Source organism: Eretmochelys imbricata, chromosome 12 (assembly GCF_965152235.1).
Source record: "Eretmochelys imbricata isolate rEreImb1 chromosome 12, rEreImb1.hap1, whole genome shotgun sequence".
Taxonomy (NCBI): Eukaryota; Metazoa; Chordata; order Testudines; family Cheloniidae; genus Eretmochelys; species Eretmochelys imbricata.
The window spans coordinates 33,002,514-33,018,196 of record NC_135583.1 but is presented as its reverse complement, the minus strand read 5'-3'; the positions used below and the strand labels follow the sequence as shown (position 1 = coordinate 33,018,196).

Genomic DNA, 15,683 nt, shown 5'->3' with positions numbered 1-15,683 from the left:
GACTCTGGAGCACCCAAAGAATGGCCTAGGGCAGGGGTCCCCAACGCGGTGCCCGCTGGTGCAATCGCGCCCGGTGGGGCAGTTGTGTGCGCCCGCAGGACACCACACCGCTGAAATGCCGCCACCGAGAAGTGTTGCCTTTTCTCAGCGGCATTTCGGTGGCAACGCTTCTTGCCGTTGCCACTTTTCGGTGGCATGGTGTCTGGTGCCCACCACAGTCTTCTGGAAATAGGAATATGCTAGTCCCACAGAAAGGTCGGGGACCATTGGCCTAGGGTAGTGAGGAAACTGAAGCAGGGACATGCTTTTGTTTTGTATGATCGGTACTTTTCTGTGCTTTGTATGATTAAGTAAAGAAAAGCATAAAGGTGTTAGACTGTGCAAGGTGTGTGATCATAATTGCTGCATGCCCCTGAGAGAGTTAAACTGTCACCTGAAACTTCACTCCTTTTGGGTGGTGTTCTAGGAGCGGGGTGTGTTTAAGTAACTGGGATAGCTTGGGGGTAAGTGCCGGTTCTGAGAACCTGGGATAGGTGCCTCATTTCCAAGAAGACGGTCCCTTGATATGCATATAACAACATTACAAGTAAAGAGACAAATCATCATTTATCTTTGAGACAATACAGTTAAATGCCATATCAGATATTCCTAAGGGAAAAACAAACAAATAATTACAGTGCAAGGTAAAGATTAATTTAAATACCATTAAAATATAATTAAGTGTTAATAAAAGCATACGTTCCATTTGAAATTAAGTTACTTAAGCTTCAGTTTCTTTCACAAAGCTCACCACCCGCTCCCTTTTTTTAATGCCACAAAATGATTAATACTGCAAAAGTTTTCTAGGCTCCTGATCAAAAAGCTGCAACACTTTAGACATTTCGCTTTGGTCTTACTGGAGCTTTAGAAGTCAAGCACCAAAGCAACAGATTTCTATGAATCATTACTGCCGTAGCTCATACTTAAAAATATCCCAGGAACCTATCCTTGCAACAAAGCCCATTGCCAACGGTGCCCACATATCTATTCAGGGGACACCATCACAGGGCCTAATAACATCAGCCACACTATCAGAGGCTCGTTCACCTGCACATCCACCAATGTGATATATGCCATCATGTGCCAGCAATGCCCCTCTGCCATGTACATTGGTCAAACTGGACAGTCTCTACGTAAAAGAATAAATGGACACAAATCAGATGTCAAGAATTATAACATTCATAAACCAGTCGGAGAACACTTCAATCTCTCTGGTCACGCGATTAGACATGAAAGTTGCTATATTACAACAAAAAAACTTCAAATCCAGACTCCAGCGAGAAACTGTTGATTTGGAATTCATTTGCAAATTGGATACAATTAACTTAGGCTTGAATAGAGACTGGGAGTGCCTAAGTCATTATGCAAGGTAACCTATTTCCCCTTGTTTTTTCCTACCCCCGCTCCCAGACGTTCTTGTTAAACCCTGGATTTGTGCTGGAAATGGCCCACCTTGATTATCATACACATTGTAAGGAGAGTGGTCACTTTAGATAAGCTATTACCAGCAGGAGAGTGGGGTGGGAGGAGGTATTTTTTCATGCTTTATGTGTATAAAAAGATCTTCTACACTTTCCACAGTATGCATCCGATGAAGTGAGCTGGAGCTCACGAAAGCTTATGCTCAAATAAATTGGTTAGTCTCTAAGGTGCCACAAGTACTCCTTTTCTTTTTGCGAATACAGACTAACACGGCTGTTACTCTGAAACCTTAAAAATATCAGGATTTCTGACAGGAGAGAGAGAGAGAGAGAACTTTGATCATATGCTGTCTTGAAACAATCCATGGAAGTTATACAAACTGGGCAAGCCTGACTCCTGCTGTATGCCATATTGTAAATACAGTACCTCCCCTTGCTCAGTATAGTCAGTGATGTATAGAATAAAACACAGCTCACTGCACATAGTGTATACAACTTGTAAGGTGTGATGTAAGAGAGAGGAGTGGTCAGCGTTCAGCCTTGTTTTGTATTCTGTTAAATATTGCTTTTTTGCAACAGTTACTTGCCTGTTGTGCAAATCACTATTATTTGTAATGAAAAGTAACTGTATAGATGTAGTATTTGGTTATTCTTTGCCATGACATAAGGTGGTTTGCAAATGACAAATGGGGTATTTGCCTAGGGTCAGGAGGTGGGTTGTTGCATTTTAATTTCATGTAGTAAGATGAAGAGTCTTCTATTCATACTCTGCATTCAAATCCTTCTCTGGTATGAAGAGTCCATGCAGGTCCAGATGCAAGTTTACATTAACTGTGGCCCGAGCCATCTCTGTGAACGTTTTAGCATCCAAGACGAGCAGGAAGGGTGCTTTCCTGGGATCTGATGTCACAATGGAGGATAAAATAAGACCTAAAAAAAGTATAAATAAGGAATGTATTTAAAAAGAGAGACAGACAGACAGACTTGCTTTCCCAAATAGAAAAGGCAACATCATCAACTGATAAGTCTGGATAACAAAGGACAGCAATGAAAACTGCTTTGTGGATCAAAAACTCTGAGGCCTGGTCTACGCTGGGCGGGGAAATCGATCTATTATTGCCATGAATAATGTAGCTGAAGTCGACGTACTTAGATCTACTTACTGCAGTGTCTTCACCGCAGTAAGTCAACAGCTGACGCTCTCCTGTCAACTCTGCCTATGCCTCTCACCCTGGTGGAGTACCGGAGTAGACAGGAGAGCACTCGGCAGTCGATTTATCACGTCTAGACTAGACACAATAAATTGACCCCCGCTGGATCGATTGCTGCCTGTTGATCCAGTGGGTAATGTAGACAAGCCCTAAGAATGCTAAAACAAAACAACTAATGAATGCCTCCATCTTGTTGCTGGTCTGCCTGGTGTATGCCACAAAGAAAAGACACTGAAGCAATAGTCTCAATTACACATCACAACTGGTAACATTGTTGGGCATCTCAGCTGTGAGGCTAGGGACTTGAATGGGTCCGACTGCACTCCCCACCCACCCCTGTGGTTCCTCCAGAATAGCACTGGCAGGAGATGATGTGGGAGCTTGCAATACTACTGCATCTGTTGGACCTGGTCTGTAGTTAGACAGCTTCAAACTTCAGACCATTCAGTCTAGCAGTTTTGAAGAATTCTTTGATGCCAACCTGATAAAAGATGGCTCCACTAGGCTACATGAAAAATCCAGTTGTTTTTAAAGTCTAGCTTGGGAGCATACACACCAGCTGATTTTGGCCCATTGTTCCTTTGCAGGAGTGGAAGGAAGCAGTCATATGCCCAACTTTGAGGAAGGGTGACACAATGAAATGTAAGAACTAGCATGTCATCTTCCTCATTACAGCCTATAAAAATCTTATTTTGGATACTCTTACAGAGACTTATTGCTTCAAGAGAGGAAATAGTAGGAGATGATCAGTGTGGATTCTGGAAAAACAGATTCATTGTGGATCAAGTATTTTCAATTCATACACTACTTGAGGAAAAAATGGGAATATGATCAAAATATTGTGGCAAGGCACCTTCGTGGTTGGGGTAAAACAGTCCCTCTTGACTGCACAGGGGCAGTCCATCCTTCTCTCAGCCAGTGTTTTGTGCTTGTTTTTCTCCCTTATGGGAGGGAATGCAGCCTCTCTTCCTGGAGAGGATTGCTCCTCCTCCCCTACTGGTAGCTTTTTTCTCTCTCCCCAAAGGGGAGGGTTTAAAAAGGTTTCACACAGCCCTTAGTTGGAATCAGCTGATCCTAACTGACCTCAGGTAACTCCCTCTCAGCTGATCCTAATTATTCTCTGGTAACCCCTTTTCAGCTGAACCTGATTGACCTGTAGTCACTCCTCCCCAGTTGATAGGGAGGAGGACCTTTTAATCTTCTGGGACTGCTTTCTACCACCACCCCCCCCTTTGCAGTAATTTGTCCTGAGTTTATCACAATACATACATAGTTTTTATAGACTTTATAGGAAAGCACATGATCGTATAATCACAAGATGGCCTCTGGGCCTCAAGGAAAAAATCCCTGACAAAATTATTAGGATGGTACAGCTGGTACTAGCATGATCCTCAGAATGGAAAACCCACCTTATGAGAGGAGCCTCAAGGAGCTGGGCTTGTTTAGCCTAACCAAAATAAGGTTGAGGGGAGAGAGGACTGCTTTCTATAAATACATCAGAGGGATAAATACCAGGAAGGGAGAGGAGTTATTTAAGTTAAGCACCAATGTGGATCCTAGAACAAATGGATGTAACTGGCCATCAACAAGTTTAGGCTTGAAATTAGGTGAAGATTTCTAACCAGAGGAGTGAAGTTCTGGAGCAGCCTCCCCGGGGAGCAGTGGTGGGCAAAAAACCTAACTGGCTTCAAGACTGAGCTTGACGAGTTTATGGAGAGGCTGGTATGACAGGACTGCCCACAATGGCATAATGCCGATCTGCAACTGCTAGCAGCAAATATCGCCAATGGCTGGTAATGGGACACTAGGTGAGGAAGGTTCTGAGCGAAGCATATCTTGGAAGGATAACCTTACGGTCTTTGACCTCATGGCTCACCAAGGAGAAGATGGAAGAATAATACTGAGAAAAATCTAAGAGCGCCTAATGTGAATTACCATTAACAGAAAAAATTACCATTAATGGGGAAAATATGCCATTGAGAGAAAGAGGTTAGGGCAGATGGTGAAAGAAGTTAAGGACCTCCATCTCCATGGGCTACAGAGCGAGGGAGAAGAAGTAGCAGACATCTTTGTTTGCAGGAGCACAATGACTGGGGCTAATTTTACTTACCCTGTGGCACCATTGCTCAGTGGAAGAGATTTCATATTAAAGGTCATTGACAATAAAACAGTTAAAATTTCTGATTCTTCATTGCAAGTCATCTTGACAGCGAAGGGCTCTACATACTTATATATATGTTTATCCCCAATTTATCAGAAGAGCAGTCTTCTTACCATCATCTTCTTCTTTTAAATCAGGACTGGGAACAAAGACAGGCTCGGCTGGCCAGCAGTGCTCCTCCTCCCAGCTGAGCTTTTTCTTTGTCAGAACATCACATTTTGTTATCTAAATTATTAAGACAAAAATAATTCTTCAATCTCCATTCTAGCTCTTAATTTCACAATCGTTCTGTGTACCGTACAACAGGGTGGCTGGGTAAAAAGATGGGATCAGTACTGCAAGTCAGGAAGCAATGAGATATAATTACTCCAGCATGCCACAGATGAAATATTTGGAAAACTTTAGGCTCCTCAGTCAGGTTTAGTGCTGTATAGCCACAGAATCTTTGTATTTAATAGGAGACAATTTCACTTTAGAGCAGAAATTGATACTGTTTTACTACATTACAACTATACCTGTCAACCAAGGATCTCAAAGCACTTCACAAATATTAGTTAGTTATTTAAGCCAGATGACATCTCTGTGTCAGGTGAGTCAATTATCCCCATTTTACAGAACATGAGCCAGAGACACAAAGTTTAAGTGACCTGCGCAAGGTCGCACAGGAAGTTTATAGCAAAGCAAGGAACAGAATTCAGAACCTCCTGATCCTTAGTCCTGTGGTTCAATCATTTTTCTTTTTGGTGTGACCTCAGTCTTCACCGAGGTAAAAAACCTTAAGTAGTTAAACAGAACAAATATTAAAACAATATCAAAGAGACCAGGTGAGTGAGGTAATATCTTTTATTGGACCAGTGTCTGTTGGTGAAAGACAAGCTTTTGTGCTTACATAAAGCAGAAGAACGCATTGTCAGCTTGAAAGCTTGTCTCTTTCACCACCAGAGGTTGGTCCAATGAAAGATATTACCTCACTCACCTTGCCTCTCTAATGTTGTGTAATCAACACAACTACAACCACACTGCAAAAAACAAAGTCTGTTCATTGTGATGGTTAAGTAGCTAGTAAACCAATGGGGCCAGGATTTCACCAATGTACTGTAAATATCTCCACATCTCACCCAACGCCCAGTATGACAGAGTTACTATTTCACATTCAGCTCCGTTATCTTCTGTTTGCATCTGCATTGCTAAAGGTAAATCACTGTTCCCCGTCTGAACCGCAAATCTGAAGAGATCCCTGACTTAGAACTTAAAGGTATTTAAATAAATTATAAGAGAAAATATACAAAACAATATCAGATGTCTTCATTGCATCTACTGCATATCACAGATGCCCAAAGGATTAGGCAATGTAAAAAAAAAAACCCACCAAAACAAATTCTAACTCAACAACTATGGTTGTATTTAAGTAATCTGTAAAGGATGATTATCTTTGTTAGAAATCACAAAATTGCTGATTTGTTTGAGTTAGTACCAGATACGCTGACAAACATTTTATTGCATCATCGACTATATAATATTACATATCCAACTTTATTTTGTAATCAGCTGGGATAATTAAAAACAGGAACAAATAGTGAGCTCTATCTGCTTGGCCTTATATTCTCAGTGTAGGTTTTAGGATAGATTGTGCTGAATGAGCAACAAGCATCAAGAGCCAGCTTGTCTACAGAACTTTCTCCTACCCTCAGTTAACAGGATTTTCTAGCTTACAGTGTACTTGTGTCCTAAGAAGTCTCTCTTTAAAAATTGGTATCATGGAGGAGTGTGGGGCTGGGGCTCTTCCAGTCTAGGGCTGGTGCTGCAACATAAGTTAAAGCTTCCTGAAAACATCAGAGGGTCAGAGTGAAGGGTGCGTTGTGATGAAATAGGCATCTCTGTATGTGGTAATAACAACCATCCGTATTCTCAGCTGGTGTTAAGTGGACATAGCTCCATAATGAAGCTACACGGATTTACAGCAGCTGAGAATCTGGCCCAATTGGTTTTATTTTTGTCATGTGGGCAATGTAGGACTTATGTCCTTAACTTTTCATCCTTTTGCTTTTAAGTGCCGGAGTTTGTAAATTTGATACGTAAACATATTGTTGCGACTTACTTGTTTAAGAAATGTGGATTTTTTATGTTTGGAACATTCACAGTACAGAGCAGAACCACAGGTTAGTAGTGTTCCAATTCTGACCTCACAACCAGGCAGCTTCACTATGGTTGTAGGTCAGGGCATAATTTGGACCATGTAGGTTAGCTAGTGAAATAAACTGCCTTCAGTATTTGAACACAGTTTAATTTGATTTGGGTTATATGAATACAGTCATGCAATATGCAATCAGTGTTATATTATACCTTTGTGGGAACTGGACTCCACCGAACTTCTGTTGCATAGAAATATCTGTATTTTTTGCCATTATAATCATAGTTGATGCGAGGCAGCTCTATTCCTACAGGTAAAGTGAAACATACATACTGATAACAAGGAAGAAAAATAGCACAACTGTACCCAGAATCATAGAATATCAGGGTTGGAAGGGACCTCAGGAGGTCATCTAATCCAGCCCCCTGCTCAAAGCAGGGCCAAACCCCAATTTTTGCCCCAGATCCCTAAATGGCCCCCCCTCAAGGATTGAATTCACAACCCTGGGTTTAGCAGGCCAATGCTCAAACCACTGAGCTATCCCTCTCTGTAAGACACGTTAAAAAAAAAAAGAAGTAAATATCGTCAAGATCTTCACTTAACCTCTGCAATTTATATGCCTTGGCATGGTCTAAGTTAAGTTTTGTTTAGACTTTATGTACAGATATATGGATATATTTTTAAAAAACTGAAAGCTGAACAAGTATATAGTTGATACAAATTCATAAATCACTAACATTTCACTCTCATGGTTTAGCCTCAGCCTCATAATCCCCCAATGTATTTATAGCCTTACTATTCAGTTACCTTTCATTTTTCAATAAATACATAGTAATATAGTGTGTTTACCTGTGAGGTGTAATTGGAGATCTCTTCCCCAAAGTAAAAATAGATAAATGTATGCATATAGATAATCTTGCATATTTAGATCCTATGATCTCAGATCTGACCTGTAACCTTAATGTCATGATATTTTGAGCATTCATAATCTACTGTTCCTTGAACAGCTATTCCTATTAGACTTGCATTAATTCTTCATTTAGCCTGGATCTAGTAGTTAGGTCACCGAGGTGAACCCATGTGGCCATGCAGAACCCCACTGTTCACCTCCAGGACCTGACTGCTAGATCAGGGCTAGATTATATAGAAGTATTTAAGAGATACAAGCAGGGTGCTGGGACAATTTTTTATAGTGGGGGTGCTGAAAGCCATTGAACCAAACTGTAATCCCTGTATTTGATGGAAACCACTTCAAGCCATGGGGTGCTGCCGCATCTCCAACACCCCCACTTCGAACACCCTCGATATCACACTAGTCTGTTATTATAATGCACCTACATTTGAGAAAATACAATGGAAGATTTTTAATGAACACATCTCACCCTCACATAACATTTCAGGCTGACAATAGATGTTTCCATCTTTTTCTTTCAGAGCAGTTGCAGTAGTTGATGGAAGTTTGACTAAATTAGTACCTACTTCTGCATCCTGCAAGAGAGAGATGCTAAAAACAACAAGACATTTCAAAGGACATATTTCTAATTTAGGACCTTCATCAAGGTTGATTTTACTGTATGTAAATTGCTATTAGGTTCCATTTGGCATAAGCCAGACGATCCAACTTCAAAAGGCTGCCTTCTCAGAGGCATTTATCTTGCATTATTAAACTATGAGCATTTCCATTTAAAAGCCCTTAATTTGCAGGGGATTCTAATAAATCAGCTTTCGGTCAATCTTGATAAAGGTGTCAGCCCAGATGGTATTTTTGCTTTATCACAGAAGCAGTGTAAATTCATCATGTTATTTGGAAATTAGGGCTTAAGGCTGGGATTTTCACAGGCATTTAAGGGAGTGAGGCACCTAAGTCATTAGGGCTTGGGCTCTCATATCCCTTCAACTCCTTTGAAAATCCCAGTGTATAAAAAATAATTGTAATGGCTTCTCATTTTAAGCGTGCGCGTGTGTCTGTGTGTGTGTGTGTGTGTGTGTATATCTAGCCCATGTATTATCCTCAACAGACAATGTTAAACAGACACCATGTACATTGATGCCATTTGGTGTTTTTTAAAAAGCTTAACGCTGATATTTACTTTAATGAAAATGCCACAGAGTGTTCATATTAGTAGTTCAATGAGATTTTTCGGTACAGTGTCTTTCTGTGCAATGTTGCTGAATTCTTAGATTGCAAGGTAGGAAAGCAGGACAATTTGAGCGGATCCATCATAAGAATGCAAGAACAGCCATACTGGGTCAGACCAACAGTCCATCTAGCCCAGTATCCTGTCTTCTGACAGTGGCTGGTGCCACATGCTTCAGAGGAAATTGACAGAACAGGGCAATTTCAAGTCATCCATCCCTTGTTGTGCAGTCCCAGCTTCTGGCAGTGGGAGGTTAGGAACACCCAAAGCACAGGGTTTCATCCTTGACCATCTTGGCTATTAGCCATTTATGGACCTCTTCTCCATGCATCAGATGTATCCTCCTGCATTGCTGCAGAACTGTTTTCATGGCATTAACAAGACCCAGTTTCCAGGGCGCAACAAGGCAGACAGTATCAGCCATTCCAAACTGAATCAGGCTGAAACTTGCCTGGCAAGTTGCTGAGCAGAATATGAGTTTTTCCTACAAAACAATGATGTTAAACAGATAAGCTGTTTCAAAGCTACAGAAAGGTTTGATCCTTTTCCCCGCTTTAGTAAAGCTCTCATTGAAATAAAAATCCCATCATCTTCATAAAATTATTATTGAAAAGCAGCTAAGTTTTTTTTCAGGGAGGAGTTTGGTGGGTAGGTTGCGGGGGTTCTGTGTGTGGGGGGGCGGGAATAATTTTTCACAGGCTTCCACTAACGTGCATCAGAGTGTATGTGCAAAAACCCATGCTTGCACCTGCCAATCAAGAGCCATATTGATACATCTGTTCATGTGGGGTAGCACCTTGCCCCACAAACAGTTTCATAGTCTTTGAAGAGACTAGTCAAGTTGAATAGGACCTTTCTCCATGAACAAAGGAATCAGAAGCTGGCACCAGGTAACTGCCCATTGCTTGTGCAAATATAAATTGCCCTGTGCACACAAACAATTACATACCTCCCCAAATTTTGTGGCTATCATTTAAAAAAAATCAGGAATTTGGATGTGGCCTGGCAAACCAATGCTTCATACGCTTTTTCATTTAGTGAGTTATTCAAAATTACTGCTCAAATACAATAGATTGAACATTACCTTGCCAAACCCCAGAGGTACCACAAATCGCTTGCAGGCTGGTATGGAAGTGAGTTTGGTGTTTTCCTCAAAGCCTTCATTCAAGTTTTTTAAATAGAACATTTGATACAGGCTATTGTCTGAATAGGAAATGACATCAATAACAACATGGCCATCCTCCTCATAAGCATTCACATGGTGAAAAAGGACCATGGCATCTGTATAAATCTTGGTGGATATATCCTTTTTGGTCTGTTTGTCTATGAGGTGAATCCAAGTCTGAAAGATGGCAAACACACTAATGTTTAATAAGCAGCGAATACTTAATTTAAAAAAAAAAGTTATTTCATTGCAAACCAGTGTTTCCAACTCAATGATGGTACATTTGGTTTATTTATAATGATGGATTTGGAGTACTCAGGTTGCGCCATTAAGAGGCGAGATTCTGGGTAAGAGGCACAGCACAGAGCATGCAGGCTGGAGGTGGGGTGAGGCGGCGGCTTTCAATCCAGCTTTACACCCTCCCAATTCAGGGCTTCTCTGGGAGCTGAAGTGGCCCCCATAAAAAAAATTTAGGACCCCTGGGAGGTGTCTAAATTACAGTCACCTGCCTCACCTGACCGGAATCTCCACAGTGCTACATTCAGAGGCCCAACATGCCCTCTCACCCATGATTCCAACTCTGCATTACCAGGGGCATCCTCAGAAGACAGCCTGCATTTGCCTTCTCCTGTTTCTGCATTAGGAGAATTCTCCCTCAGCCGAATCCAGGGTTTTTAGAGTGCCTTTATGCCAATCTGGTCCTCTTGCCTCACGTAAAGGAGCCAGAATGGGGATTGGAATCTCACCTAAAGTCTCTACACTTATTGACCTAAATGTGTATACTATTACATAATATGTTGTTTAAACTAGAGGTGATTGTACATGGTTACTTGACATGACAGATGAGCAGAATCTCTCTGCTGGTGTGGGATATTTCTATCCTTTTTCTCAGGTACCTTGACACCAGAGATTTACTTATTGGAATTTTAGATGGGGTGGTTTAGGAGTCTTAAGGAAAGAGCCTGCTAGCTACTGAAAATATATGTAGGAAGAGAGGGGGAAACACATTCCTCTAATGGGAAGTTACTGAACTTTTACAGCCAGGGAAAATATAGTATAGAGTGAGAGTGGTTGTGGTTATTGCCCTGGCTTCCCCCACTGCTTGGCACGTAGTAGGAAAGGTACCTTATCTTCCTTATGGAAGGAAAGGCAGGATGCCCAGTTGACACCTCTGAAGTAGGCAGTTGCCAACTTGAGAATGTCCAGTTTGAATGGCTGCTCCATGAAGATGATATAATTTTCTGTAACTCCAAAACTGTGATAGTAGCTTGGGTGAAGGAGAGACTGGGAAGGGATAGAGCACAACACTTCCAGGTGTTTGAGACAGGACAACTTCTTTTCTTTCTCTGAACATAAATTAGAAAGATAAACTATAATTATGTACATAGTATTTGCCACCCAGATTCCTTTGCATTCTCCTCGTAGGGGCAGAGTTCCTTCCCTTCTCCAGGATTATCAGGGGAATTGGCCCCCTAGCCAACAACTCACACAGATAAGACCAGGGCCATCCATGCAGAGGACCTGAGCCTTTGCAGTTACTCCCAGCCACTGGGGAGTTACTCACAGGCCACTGCCCCTGAAGTTCCAGCATGGAGGGGGACAGAAGATAAGTACTGTACGTACTGATAGCTGTACAGAAGTGACTGTATGCCCCATGCTAGTGTAACCTCCTGGTGAGCTTGTGTTTCTGGTCACCCTCTGTGCCACAGATTATTGGAGTCTATTACAACCCTACCTATAGTGCCTGGCTCTTAAATTGTAGCCGTTCATTCTTTTCACTCTGGAAGGCTCAAGTTCAGTCCTGGTGTGTTGGTCATTAGCAGCCAGGCCCTGCTCCACTGCTACATTTAACAGAAATGCACAGATAGTAGATCACCGTAAAGAAGAAAAGGGGAGCAACTGTATGAGCTGCGACATGAGTGCAAAGAAACCAATGAACAGCCTTTGCTTTGGTGAGGGCTAGCATTGGCAAAGCTGGTGAGGAAACAGTTTCATGTATTGTGCCTCACTCTAACCAACACTGTCTGTCCCCACTTTTATAGGCATTTTCACCCACTGTCCTTTTCTCTGAAAGTATATTTATAAAGAAAGACACATTTTACAAATTCAAATACTACATGCTGGATACATTTTTTTTTTTCTGTGCATCATCCGCTAACATATCTCACAATGCAGAGAATGGCAAGCTAGGAGTAGGGACCAATTCTTCTGAAACAACGACATTCTTTGGTACTGAAATATGAACAGGATACAGTGATAAAGATGAACCTGTTCAAACACCAAATACCCAACTAGGCCGAGCAGCTAGTTCAGGAGTCCCATCAGTCTTTTTTCAGTGTAATTTACATGCAGTTACTTACCATCTGTCACCTTAACAGTGAAATGTCAAATGTCTTTGTACAAAGAAGTGATGTTAAAAAACAAACAGTGATTCAGTTGGTTTCTAGACCGTTTGTGGCACAGCCCTCCACCCTCAAAAGAAAACAACTAACTAACAAGGAACTCAGACACTAGCAGAAGCCATCTCTTACCTGGCACTGAGGAAGGAATCTTAAATATAACATATTTTGTCTTCCCCTTGTCAACTATAGAGGTGCCCATATTGAGAACATTTCCAGCGCTGTCATAATGGGGATGAGAAGTCGTCAGGTTCACCGCTACATATTTATTGTAGTCAACCTAACCAAGTGACAGCATAAGGATGTATAAAGAGTACGTGAAATTACTTAACCTATATCACAAAAACTATCTCTACCTTTGGCACTAGTGGCCTTTCCACTGGCAACCCCAGCACGAGACCAAAGACTCAGGCCCTGTTTCAGGAAAGCCTTCCAATTCAGGAAACAACTTGCTTAACTTTTAAGTCTTGAAGTTAAAAACATTGAACTCAGTGGGACTTAAGCATGTGCTAAAAGGATTTCCTTATTCTGGGCTTGAATGGGTCATGGATGCTGAGCATTTAATCCTAAAGGTCACCTCCAGGGTGAGGCACATGGGAAGAAGGTTTGTGTAACCAAAGGTAATTGCCATTGCCAATCCCTTACTGAATGGGCTTCACACAGCAAGGCTGTTAAACCAGCAGCTTTCATGAGCAAAAAGATTTCTAAGTTATTTAAAGTCGATAAACCGTATTATAGCTGGGGATAGGGACTGGGAGGTTATACATAGTAGAAAAGTTTAACTAAAAACATGTCTTAATGTATCTAGACTCACTTTTTTAGAAAATTAAAGAAATGTCTTGCATAAGGAAATGCAGATGGTCTAATGACTGAGAAAGTTGTGATATAACTGGCCTAGAGAATTAATTACACATCATATAAATTGTTGCATAATAGGAGGGATAGCTAGTAGGATCATTAATCAACCAAAAATAATCAGATGCCATAAACACAAGACCTGACATTATGCCTACAGCCAAGTAGGATTATGCACAAGTTAAAACTGCAAAAGCCAATACTTACCCTAAGACCCCGGGAATTTTGTAGTTTGAAAGAAATGAAGAATAAAATATTGTAAGTTAAAATAACTGACATTGTAAGTTGGCAACAACAACCACCCCAATCTCCATGGCTCCCAAATGGCCTATTCTGACACAGGAAGCACTGGCTAAAAAAACATTTTATCTTTTCACATTTACTTATGTCAAATTTGGCCGCCTTTAACCTGACACCCCAGGCTGTAAAGGTCAGCATGACACTGTATTCATTAGCAGATAAAACATGGTATCCAACATGGATGCTTTACCTTCTCTAATGTCTCCAGGGTGTGAGGATTAATTTTCCTAATGAAGTTAGTCTCGCTTGTAGCATAATAATCCTCACCAGTTTTCATAATATTGATCAGGCAGTTGTCTGTGAACTCAGGAATGGTGTGGGACAAGTAGCAGAATGCTCTGTGGGGATGAAAATGTTATATAAATACATTAATCTTTGAGAAGTTGCTTTCGCTCTCAAATGGGACAGACGTGATCATGGCTCTGTTTGTTACTTGTTTAGTGTTATCCTCCCCGTGAGCCACACATAGAACTGGAAGTTGTGCCTGCTGTTGGAGAGCAGGATGTGACCTCTATGCGGCACAATCATTGGAAGTGGGTTTATTATTGAATTTGTACTCTCTCTGCTGGCTAGTCCTACAGCAACAGTCTTAACCCAATCTGGAAGTGTGGACACACACAACTGCTGCTTTTACATGCACAAACAGTTCATCTAATATCTGGCCCATCCTGCTCCTATTGGAATCAATGGCAAAACCACCATTGACTTGAATGGGAGTAGACACTATCGTGTGTGTGCGTGCATGCTTCTGCATGCAGTTAGAGATCACATTTTGAAAGTCTGGCCCAGTAGGTCATAGATATTGATAACTTTTTCAATAGGCTTTGGTAAGAAAGTGGTGGATTAATACTTCCTCTGACAATACGTTTTTATTCCCAATAATATTCCCTATCATATCACCACAGCGTTAAAATAAAGACTTTGGGCATGAACTGCTTGATTGTTTTCTGTAATTCTTGCTTAAAGAAATCAAAAGATTTATTGGAGTACTGCAAGTAATAACTCCAGCACACAGAGGCAGGACTTAAATTTGTAGTTGTTACTTGCAATGTGCCAATAAATCCTTTGATTTCTATAAGCAAGTATTAAATTTTTTAAAATGTATAGAAAGACTGGGAATTAGATCCCTGGCATTGCCAATGGTGTGTCAATTCTAAACTTACATACAAACATTGGGGCTTATTTTGTATATGCAGAGGGGAAATTGAAAAGCAGTTGTGTTGGAGAAATAGATAGCAGAACCTCGTTAGAAAAACATTGCTTACTTGGCAAATAGGTTTTTGCATGGATCTGGATAAGCCATAGTTCCAAACTCTGACACCACAATTCTGTTTGCTTCTATATTACAATTGTATGCGTCACTGCGGAGGTATTTACTTCTGTAGTAAACTTCGCCTGACAAAAGGGCAAACAAAATCTTTGTATTACATGCATCCTCAGAAGATATTTATTTTCCTTAGAAAAATAATATAGAACACCTGTCAGATAAAGAAATTATAGCAGAACCTCATCTGGTTAGCCTCCAGTTAAGCAGACTATGGATTGCTTTCAACCCCTAATTTTTCAGGTGGTGTTCTGGGTCTCTGAAAAAATTTCAGGGGAAAATGGGGCCGTCTGTACTTTATTCCCATTGTTTATACTTATGGGCTGTCAACATTGATAGCCCAAATTTTGACTTACCCATTTTCCTTGGTTCACAAAATGTTTAGGCAATATTTTGTGTATCGGATGTTGAGAAGGTGGTTTTAAACTAAAAATGCCAGCACTCGAAAGCAACTCTACATTAACTATCTTCATGATGGAGCGGGAAGAATAAATTGTAAGTTTCAAGTTCCTAAGGAATTGTTACAACAAACATTGAGG

At 41.0% G+C, this 15,683-nt stretch overlaps 1 protein-coding gene across 2 annotated transcripts in view; it reads right to left on the bottom strand.

Moving 5' to 3' along the window:
* Nucleotides 1-587: 587 nt before the first annotated feature.
* Nucleotides 588-15,683, bottom strand: part of BCO1 (beta-carotene oxygenase 1) — a 44,493-nt gene continuing 29,397 nt past the window's right edge. For both annotated transcript variants that reach the window (XM_077831309.1, XM_077831308.1), the window contains 9 exons: nt 15,086-15,215; nt 14,011-14,158; nt 12,798-12,945; nt 11,392-11,612; nt 10,186-10,443; nt 8,346-8,451; nt 7,176-7,270; nt 4,946-5,057; nt 588-2,390 (listed from right to left, as the gene is read on the bottom strand). In XM_077831309.1, coding sequence (XP_077687435.1) covers nt 2,218-2,390; nt 4,946-5,057; nt 7,176-7,270; nt 8,346-8,451; nt 10,186-10,443; nt 11,392-11,612; nt 12,798-12,945; nt 14,011-14,158; nt 15,086-15,215 — 1,391 coding nt within the window. In that variant the 3' untranslated portion in view covers nt 588-2,217. The remainder of the gene's footprint in view (nt 2,391-4,945; nt 5,058-7,175; nt 7,271-8,345; nt 8,452-10,185; nt 10,444-11,391; nt 11,613-12,797; nt 12,946-14,010; nt 14,159-15,085; nt 15,216-15,683) is intronic.